The 11,371-nt window shown below is 36.6% G+C and overlaps 1 protein-coding gene across 1 annotated transcript; it reads right to left on the reverse strand.

Annotated features, from left to right (window-relative positions):
• Window positions 1-696: 696 nt before the first annotated feature.
• Window positions 697-2,697, reverse strand: LOC120562043 (chemokine-like receptor 1). The gene is made up of 2 exons (XM_039805473.1): window positions 2,662-2,697; window positions 697-2,254 (listed from the first exon to the last, which is right to left on the reverse strand). Exon 2 carries the CDS (start codon window positions 2,238-2,240, stop codon window positions 1,164-1,166), a length of 1,077 nt encoding a protein of 358 aa, XP_039661407.1. The 5' UTR covers window positions 2,241-2,254; window positions 2,662-2,697; the 3' UTR covers window positions 697-1,163.
• Window positions 2,698-11,371: the final 8,674 nt, after the last annotated feature.

The raw sequence follows: 11,371 nt of genomic DNA on the forward strand, positions 1-11,371 counted from the left end.
ATGGATTTGCGGACTTTATCCTTGAAATCTTGGCCTATGAATTTCTTGCTATAACTTGTCAGTCTTCTGGAAATGACAATAGAACCTCTGTCATTTGGGAAACTCCAAAAGAAAAATTGCTAAGTATACTCAAACAATTAAATGCATGAATTGTGGGTTCTTCAGACGACTAGCTGAGAAAGAGTGGAGGTAAGTTCTGATGTCTACCATGATGCATATGCTCATGGTAAGCCCTGCAAGCAAAAGAAATCTGTAAGACTATATGTTTTTTCCTGAAATATGATTTGATTTTATGAGATAATTTCACAACTCTAGGTTATTTTTTTTTTTTTTTTTGTGGGGTTTTTTTTTTTTTTGGATTTTTTAAAAGGGAAATTTTTTTTTTTTTTTGTTTGTGTAAAAAATTTAATAAAAAAAAAAAAAAAAAAAAAAAAAAAAAAAAAAAAAAAAAAAAAAAAAAAAAAAAAAAAAAAAAAAAAAAAAAAAAAAAAAAAAAAAAAACTGAGCACCCTAATTGGTTTGTATATTGCTGTGGAATTCCTAGGCTGATTTTTCAAATTAAGGAATGTTCAGGGAGACAGGATGGTGCAATTATATATACAGATCTTTATTCAATCAAAAGACCCTGAGTATTTACTGTAGCAAAAGACTGGCGATCTTGCTTTTTAATGCAAAACAGCACTGCGCTATTAATGATGAGTCAGCCACACATTTGACTTGAAATATACTTTAAGATGTAAAACAGTTCACTCTGCTGGTAAATGAATATGATGAAAAAAGGCTATAATGATAAAAAGAAAGACTGCCAAGAGCAAAATGTACATTATGTGATAGACAACTTGGTAGTTAGGATAAATTATCATGAGGTGTTATCAGATGAGTTGTGTGTGTGATACAAACATACCTACTCTGTATCTACAGAAAGAATAAGTGGTCTGTATGTTGTCCAAGGGTTAAGGAATAATGAAAAACTAACTTATGTAAACCCTACAACTGCTACCTTTGGAATATAAGTAACTCATATGTAGGTATTTATAATACAAAAACATAAAAACATTGTTATTTTTTACAGTTACATTCATGTGAAAAAGATTCGCTATACATGCTCTTACAGTATTTGTTTATTCATATCGTGGATAACCTTATACCTCAGCAACACTAATTTACATCTCAGTGCTTCGACTGGTGACCATAGACCTTTTGTAGGTGTGAGAGCGAGAAAGCTCTTCCTGGAAGGCAGTCTCCAAAACATTCAGGATGGATTTATGAACTTTGTCTTTGAAATCTTGGCCCATGAACACATACAGCAGTGGGTTTAAGCAACTGTTGAGAAAGGCCAGGCTGTTTGCTATAGGGACTCCGATAGTGATGACATAGTTTAATGTTTCATTTGCATGATTAGAATTCACTATCTCAACTAAAGTCATACCATTATATGGAGCCCAGCACAGGAAAAACGCGGTGATAACTGCAGTGATGATCTTAAAAGGGCGACTTGATTGGCTGGCCAGGGTACGGTTTCTTCTGATACGATGGATTATCACAGCATAACAGGAGACAATGACAGTGAAGGGAACAACAAATCCCAGGAGGAAGCGGGTGATGGTCATGGCCTGATGACGGAACTGTCGCAGCTGATTTACAGATGGTGTTTCATAGTCATCAGAAAAAGCAAAGTTGCTATAGCACTTAATGTTGTCATCGATTCCAGTGTCCCTGAAAATGAAGTATGGAGCACTGAGAATCAGAGCCAGAACCCAAAAACCCAGACTCACATAGGACGCCTTGCGTACACTTCGATGGTTCTGGGTCCAGACGGGCCACACCACAGACACACATCTGTCCACACTGATCACCACCAGAATGTAGACACTGGCAAACATGTTCAGAAAGGTCATAGTGCTGTGAAGTTTGCACATGAACTTGCCTAAAGGCCAGTGGAAGTCCATAGCCATGTACGTCACACTCAGGGGCAGGAATGCTGTGAAGAGGAAGTCGGCCACAGCGAGGTTGAGGAACCAAACTGTGTTAACCGTTTTCTTCATCTTGAACCCGGTCACCCAGATAACCACTCCATTACCGAGCACACCAAGAACAAAGGCCAGGCAGTAAACAATGAGAGACATGATTTTAAGAGACTGTTTCAGCTCAGCATGTTCATCTTTATAGTCATACTCTTCATCGTCATCATACAAAGAGCCATTTCTTCCAGTGGCATCTGCAGTAGTAATTTTCTCCATTCTTGTCTTGAGACCTGTAAAGACAACATGATAATTCAAATATTCATCTTCTTGTGAGCCAAGAGGAAATTTAAAAAATGTTTCTGAAATTTTCATGCCAGTCTCTTGTGCCAATAATAATAATAAAACAAAATAATAATAAAACAAAATGAAAAAAAAAAAATATATATATATATATATATATAACTTAACATACAAGGCCTGGGCTATAAGAATCTTTGTCCATCCAAAACAGGAAAACCAGACAGCTCTCTGAAATACAGCGCTTTTGCTTTATCTAAGCCTTTTTTTAATGTAAGTCCAAGTTAAGATATTTGTCAAGGTATGCTACCTGTATAGACTTCATCAGGTGCTTTTATTGTCTCGTTTACCTTGATTAAATTCGACGGATGACATATTCTTATAGCAAGAATAAAAGTACCTTTCTTGAAGTTTATCAGTCGGATGAGGATGAGTCTGCAGCAGCAGTAATCGTGGTGGAAATCTGAAAGAAAATGAAAGCTGCAAGCTGTAAAAGCTCTGTGTTACTGTTTTAACCAATTTCTGATATTATTGATATTACAATTTCTGGTATAAGAGGAATTGCACAGGTCTAAGTTATCTCGAATATGTTCCTTCCTGTCAGCTTCCTCCTTAATCAGACTTCCTCTAAATTAAGAAACACACTCAACATGCAACTAGTATCTTGAGTTTAGAATGTACTTGTTAGTCACAGTTCACCTCTTTTTTTAAATTTAGAAAATACTTTTCACACAGGAAATTACATTGTGAAAATATACAGGAGGATCTAAATGTTTTTTCCACAAACTGTCCAAACTATTTTATTAATAAAATAAACAAATTCATCATAGGTTATCCTATTAAGATTATCAGAACAACATCTATTCAGGAATATAAAAGCTACTGGTAATAATTCACTTTGGCACAAAAAAGCTTTAAAATATTCAAAGAAAAAATAATCATTGACTAAGGAGGTACTCACGCAATTGACTAGAATATAGCCTACTCATGAAGGAAGAAATAAAAGACTGAAACGCGCTAAATGATTTTTTTGGGGGCATTTTTTCCCTTTATCAGTGAGAGTGGATAGACAGGAAAGGTGAGAGAGAGATGGAAGATGACATGCAGCAAAGGGCCGCTAGTCGGACTTGAACCCGGGCCGTAAAATTATGGGATTTTTTTATTACTAGTGCAGTGCCCGTTGAAAATGTCCCTCTTTGGAACGGGCTGATTGCTTGGCCTGTGGTGTTGCTGCTTGTAGAATTTATCAAAACCAAAGTGTACCCCAAAATGACTTACAGAAGGACCCTGAACCACTTAATATGCAACTCCACTGTATAACCTACTATCTATTGACTTAGTGTAGGCTATGTCTACATCAGAGGAAGACATAGGCACCCACGGAAAATACTGAGCACCCACGTGTGCCAGACTGCCAGTAGGCTACATTCATTTAAAATTAAACATTGCAGGTGGTGCTAAGTGGAGCGTCTGTCACAATGTGATTGGTTATGTCGCTGTCAGTCCCCTGCTCCATATTATCTCCACCAATCACAGCGTCTCTTAGATGAAAACCTCTATCCCCCCCACAGTGCGTGCATGTGCGTTAGGTAATCAGAGTGAGAATTAAATGGACAGATTTGTTATTAAAAAAGCAAACCTAATGATGCAAGTGCATCAACGACCACCAGTCCACCACCAGTGCAGATAGTTCTTAATTTCCCACGAAGCTGATCGCGGTTGATACCCCAGAATAGGTGACTGAGCGCTGGATACAGAGCACCGCGAGCTGCCGGTCGTGGTGCTCCGTCAGGTCAGCGGTAGTTGGTGGTCAGTTAAACTTCTCATCTCCAATCCTATCTGTATTTGTAAGAAGTGGCACTGTCCTGAGTTGAAACTTTACGGCTTTATTGTTGAGTTAATAGTGTGTTTGTATCGGTCCGTTTCCTAAGGTTCTGAAATGCAAACATTTTTTGACCAGGCTACTTTTTTTCTTTTTAAAGGGCATGCGCCTGTGAGCACCCACAGAGGAAAACATAAATCGGCACCCATGGAGGAAGACATTGTGCTTCTATATTTACCTGACAGAGAACATTGCAGAATCAGAATGTAATCACAAAATATCACAATTAAAATGTGGAATAATCAGACATTAGCGTCATGGACTCATGGCAGTGCGCTACCCACCCTGCCCGTTATGAGAGCTAAACAGCACATATCTGCATTCATCAACCACTAGAATCGGACCGTGAATGTGTGTGTGTGTGTTTGTTTGTGTGTGTGTGTTTGTGTGTGTGTGTGTGCGTGCGCACAGAGAGAGAGAGAGAGAGTTATAGTTATAGAGAGAGGATATGGCTCAGAACACATAAACAGAACAGAAAAAGCAGGAGGAGGAACAGCGTTGTATGTAGATAGAAGATTAAATTATAGCGTAGTAGACAGGTTGACAGGGGCTGTGGAAAATGTTTGTGAATGCATAACTATAGAGGTTGTTATGAGCAGGAACAGAAATATCATGATAAGCTGTGTTTATCGGGCTAAGAGTTATGATATAACTATGTTCAAGGACTGGATGGAAAAAGTGTATGCAAAGACTGAACAGGAGGTCATGTTTATATGTGGGGACTTTAATATAGACTTACTGAACCCAAACAAGCAATCAGCGATAGACGATTTCATGGAAACTATTTATGCAATGAGTCTATATCCCACAATAACAAAACCAAGTAGAATTACATCACATTCAGCCACAATTATAGATAATATATTTGTGAATAGTATGGAGAATAAAATAGTAAGTGGGCTTCTTGTGAAGGACATTACTGACCATCTACCAGTCTTTGCCATATACGACTGTAATCATAAATTAATGGAGGAGACCAACATTAGATACAGAAGAATAAGAACTGTTGAAGCCGTGAATGCATTCAGAGCAGAGCTCATGTCTCACGACTGGAGTGATGTCTTACAGGCAAAGGACGTAAATACCGCATACGATACATTTCTTGACTCCTTTTTAGCATTTTACAACAAATCTGTCCAGTCATGCAAAGCAAATTGAAAAACAAAAGTAGGGATAAGCCTTGGCTCACTAGGAGTATATTGAATGCATGTAAAAAAAAAAAAAAGAACCTTATGTACAAAGAATTTATTGAATATAGATCCACAGACATAGAAATCAAATATAAAAAAATAAAACAAACTAACAGCCATAATAAGAAAAAGTAAAAAGGAGTATTTTGATAATAAACTTGAAATCAATAAAAACAACATTAAGGGAACATGGGATATACTAAATAAAATTATCAGTAAAAAATCCACTGGTACCACAAATTCCAGTAATTTTATTAACAACGGAAAAGTTGTCGATGACATGAATGCAGTGGCAGAAGGTTTTAATAAGTGTTTTGTAACAGTGGGCCCCAATCTGGCAGTGGAAATTATACCGCCAGATGGGGGCAGTGTAGGACAATTTTATGGAGCCAGAAATTCTGAATCATAGACAGTCTATGTTCTGAATCAATGTTCCTGAGAAAAGTGGGAGAGAATGAGATAATTGAACTTGTGAATAAATTGAAAAACATAAAACCCACAGACTGGAATGGGATAGACATGACAATAGTAAAAGAAGTCATTTCAGACATCGTAGTGCCTCTGGCGTGCATTTGTAACCTATCATTCCAATTGGGCTGTTTCCCTGACAAAATGAAAACCGCAAAAGTAATTCCACTGTTCAACTCATGTAATCTTAAGGATATAAACAGAAGAGTTAGAGAGAGTTTATGAACACACCTTTCTAGGGGTAATAATTGACCATAAAATCAGTTGGAAATCAAAAGTAAACCATGTAAGATCCAAAATTTCCAGAAACATTGGGGTGTTGAGTAAAGTCAGACACTTCCTAAATTATAGATCTATGAACATTCACTATAGCACGCTGATACTACCATATTTAATGTACTGTGTTGAGATTTGGGGCAATGCCTGTAAAACCACTCTACAGACAGTGTGCGCAGTTCAGAAAAGAGCTATACGAATTATGAATAATGTCGGCTTCAATTATCATACTAAATCTTTATTTCTTAAGTCAAACACACTGAAATTCATGGACCTGGTGAACCTAAATACTACGTTAGTTGTGTATAAAGCCCAAAATAATCTACTTCCTCCCAACATTCAAACCATGTTTAGAGAAAGAGAAGGGGGTTACGCCCTCAGAGGCGACCTTAATTGGAAACAACCTACCTGTAACACAGTAATGAAAAGCAGGTGTATTTCTGTTAGTTATAGAACACATTGCCAAGTGAATTAAAACATATCGGGAATGTTTTTAAATTTTAAAAAGGGTTCAAAGATATGATACTAGATAAGTATAGAAATTGAGTAATATTATTGTGTGCGAAGGTGGATAATCATGTTGATAATGATAAACATTATTAGAATTATGGTTGTCATCATTAATTATGATATTATTTACCTTAAGGTGGAAATTGTAATGTACGTAAGCACTGACCCTTAATGGGTATATGTAGGTGTGTGTTTATGTATGTATGTAGGTATGTATGTATGTAGGTAGATGTAGGCATGTTTTGATTTGTTTTAAAAATGTGACAAGGGGGGGCCTTATATAAGCTGAAGCTTCTGACCCTACCCTTTGGTTATGACTTAATTAACCCAACCCAGGGTGAGTCTGATGAAATCTGATGTAGGCTATCTGCCCGGTTCAACTCTGAGATTTTCTTGCATTGCACAGCGCTCTGAAGGAATAATCTCTGAGATTAGACTATATTCTGCCAGCAAAGTAGTGCTACTTTGCACATTTTTGTGGGTCTGAGGTGTATGTCACATTTTAGCTGCCAAAGCTCCGCTGCTCTCTCTGTCTCTGGTCCTGCTCACTGCTCACTCAGTGAACAGAGCGGCAAAAGCCAATGTTTGCTTCTTTTACCGACGATATCTTTTGCATTTCTTATCCAAACAACGTCAAACGTGGCACTGCACTTACTCGTGCCCATAGCTAGACACCTGTCAAGTTTGAAGTCCATCGGACTAACGGTTTGAGAGATATGCGCTTAACACCCACACAGACAGACAGATGTTCCTGCAATTCATAGATAGATGTGATTATACGTAAAGGGGTAAGACAGTGAAGTCCAAATAATATTTGAATAATGGAAAAATAATAATAGCAAGAATAATTACAATATCATCATCATCATCATCATTAAAATAAAGCTCTTATAGACAGGTCGCTACATCTTCAACCCACATTCTTACAAGTGGGCCATTCCATTTTTCTGTGGTTCTGTGTTGTCATATAATGTAGGCGTAGTTAAAAGGTGGTAATGTTTGCAGCTTGTTTGAGGGTCTATGTATAAAGATAACAGAAGCAAAAAAAGTCATTTTAAATATGCATTTTGTGTCAAACTTGTTTGCTATGTACAGTTTCAATAATTATTTCTACTTGTCATTGACAGCTTCAAACTTCAGTATTAAGAGCTGACTTCCCAGTGCTCCGACTGGTGTCCACTGACTTTGTGTCAGTGTGAGAGCCAGTAACCTCTTTCTGGAACGCAGTCTCCAATAATTTCAATTACAATTTATAGAACCTCTATCCTTTGGGAAACTAAATGCATTAATTGTGGGTTCTTCAGACAACTAGCTGAGAAAGAGTTGAGGTACAAGTTCTGATGTGTACCATGATGCATATGCACCTGCTGCATAATGTATTTTTCTCTATGTTGGTTGAGCTCATGTTAAGCCCTGCAAGCAAAAGATATCTGTAAGACTATATGTTTTTTCCTGACATATTATTAGATTTTATGAGATAATTTCACAATTCTAGGTCCCTTGTATATTCCTTCCTGTCGGCATCTCTTCCTTTTAGCATCCTGTTAGACACTCCTAATCAGATTCCCTCTCAAATTCAGACAAGCATGTGAAGTGCAACTGCTATCTTTATTGTGTTGGGGATAAGTTATTAGTAAAATAATAAACCATTACAGCTTTAATATTAAAGGATATGTAGGGATCTAAGGTTTTCTCCAAGAATCAAGTGAATAGAGTGTTAATTTATTTTTAAAAAATAGCATATTAAATGTAAGACTAACTGATTTTCGGCAAAAAGCACTGTTTGTATATTGCTTGGAATTTCCTAGGCTGATTTTTCAAATTAAGGAATGTTCAGGGAGACAGGATGGTGCAATTATATATACAGATCTTTATTCAATCAAAAGACCCTGAATATTTACTGCAGCAAAAGACTGGCGATCTTGCTCTTTAATGCAAAGCAGCGCTATTAATGATGAGTCAGCCACACATTTGACTTGAAATATGCTTTAAGATGTAAAACAGTTCCCTCTGCTGGTAAATGAATATGATGAAAAAAGGCTATAATGATAAAAAGAAAGACTGCAAAGAGAAAAATGTACATTATGTGATAGACAACTTGGTAGTTAGGATAAATTATCATGTCTTGTTGTTATCAGATGAGTTGTGTGTGTGATACAAACATACCTCCTCTGTATCTACAGGTTCAGTGTTTGATACTAGAAGCAATATGTGAAATTATTTAGTGATTATACAGTATGTGTTATATGTGGAAAACAGACAGGTCCAAATAATATTTCAATAATGGAAAAATAATGATGGCATCATCTTCATCATTTACAGATTATTTAAAGAGTTAGCCAACATGCTCATGTTACATAAAATTATATTCATAAACCACATTCATACAAAGAATAAGTGGTCTATGTTGTCCAAGGGTTAAGGAATAATGAAAAACAAAGTTATGTAAACCCTACAACTGCTACCTTCGGAATATAATTAACTCATATGTAGGTATTTATAATACAAAATCATCGAAACATCGTTATTTTTTACAATTACATTTATGTGAAAATGATTCACTATATGTACTGTTACAGTATTTGTTTATTCATATCGGGGATAACCTTATACCTCAGCAACACTAACTGACATCTCAGTTCTTCGACTGGTGACCATAGACCTTTTGTAGGTGTGAGAGCGAGAAAGCTCTTCCTGGAAGGCAGTCTCCAAAACATTCAGGATGGATTTGCGGACTTTATCCTTGAAATCTTGGCCCATGAACACATACAGCAGTTGGTTCAGGCAACTGTTGAGAAAGGCCAGGCTGGTTGCTATAGGGACTCCGACTCCCTTGCGGCCAAAAAAACAGACCGGCCCATCCGGGCCTGGATCAATTATTGAAACAATCTTTAAAATCAGGTCTCACAACAGACCGACAAAAACTTACCTCATTAAGAAACAAAGGCTAAGACAAGCTAAAGCCAAGTTTTTTATTGATACTATTGAAGAGGCAAGAGGAAATGGAAAGAAGATATGGCAAACCATCAACAAGCTGATTGGCAGAAAACAAAATCATAACAATAAAGAACTAGAGTTGAAAATTAACACTGAACTAGTCACAGATCCAACCATCATATCTACAGAACTAAACACCTTCTTTTTAGACTGTTCATGAAATAACCCAACTTTTTAATTCACCTAGCTACTCTATTTGCACCATTAATTATGCACAGCCGATTTTTCACCTATACAACAAATAACTGAAACAGAAGTAGCAAATACCATCAGTGGCTTAAAAAATTCTAAGGCAATGGATATCTATGGCCTTGATAAACATTTTTTTAAAAAGGCACAAAGATACCATTATACAGCCTATTACAAATTTGATTAATCCGTCTTTAAGACAGTCCATTGTGCCATCAGCATGGAAGTTGGCCCTGGTCACACCCATTTTTAAATCAGGTGAAAGATCAGATATGGCAAATTTTCGGCCAATCAGTATTTTGCCTGTTGTTTCTAAAATAGCTGAAAAATGGGTGGGTAAAAGCAATAATTCACTCCACCCTATGCAATTTGGGTTCAGGGCCCATCACTCAACCGAAACAGCCAACTGTTTGTTTTTGGAAAAGGTTAAAGGATACCTATATAAAAGTTTTTATGTTGGTGCTGTCTTCCTACTAGACCTAAAGCGAGCTTTTGATACTGTTAATCACAACGTTCTTTTATCTAAAGTAACATATTTTAATTTCTAGGAGCAAGCTCTCAACTGGATAAAATCATATATGTCCAGTAGAAAGCAATGTGTTAATGATTCAAAGTCCCCACTGTGTGAATGTCCAGTAGAGGTCCCCCAAGGCTCCAAACTTGGTCCAATCCTGTTTACACTGTATATAAAGGATCTACCAGAGGCATGTAAAAATGTTGATGTCCAGATGTATGCATAATATGATGCTGTAATCTTTACACATGCTAAGAACTATCAAGAGACAGCATCCACACTTACATCTGCTATGGCTCACATGGATGACTGGCTCACAAAGTCATGACTCTACCTAAACACCACAAAAACTGTTTGTATGGCGTTTACTAAGCAAAACATGAAGGTGTCACATTCTAATGTGTTCCTTAGAGGACAGGAGCTTGATATTGTTAATTCAAGTATCTAGGAGTCATATATGACTCCACCCTAACGTTCAAAAGTCATGTAAAAAAGGTGGCAAATAAAGTTAAATTTAATTTGCAGAATTTTAAACAAGTTAGGCCATTTCTTGACACCAAAGCTGTCAAGTTGTTCTTGTATACTCTGATCTTTTCACATATTGAGTATTGTTTTACTAACTGGTCATTAACTAGCATAACTACTCTTAAAAGCATTGAATCTCTATTTAAGAAAGCAAAAAAACCAAACATTTCAGCTTCATCTGGAGACTTGAAAGCGGAGGAAGTACATGGGCCTCTGTAAAAGGGGACTGTGTAATACCATTTAGACGCACCACTTTTGGACAAAACGTGTTGTCAATAATAGGAGGTAAAATTTGGAATAGCTTGACCCTCCCAATAAGAGAGTGTCCTACATTCAACACTTTTAAAACTCATTTAAAACAGTGGCTTCTAGAAAACCAGAGATAGACTCACTTTTAATAGTCACATATTTCTTTACCCATACACTTTCACTGCTAAATTGAATGCAGAATAGAGGTGGATGAATAATGTCTTTTTCATCATGTATTTCTTTTTTGTTTTGCTTGTTTTTTTTTGTCAATGTCAACATTATGTGTTCCTTTTAATGTATAGTGAATGAG

Source organism: Perca fluviatilis, chromosome 7, assembly GCF_010015445.1.
Source record: "Perca fluviatilis chromosome 7, GENO_Pfluv_1.0, whole genome shotgun sequence".
Classification (NCBI taxonomy): domain Eukaryota; kingdom Metazoa; phylum Chordata; class Actinopteri; order Perciformes; family Percidae; genus Perca; species Perca fluviatilis.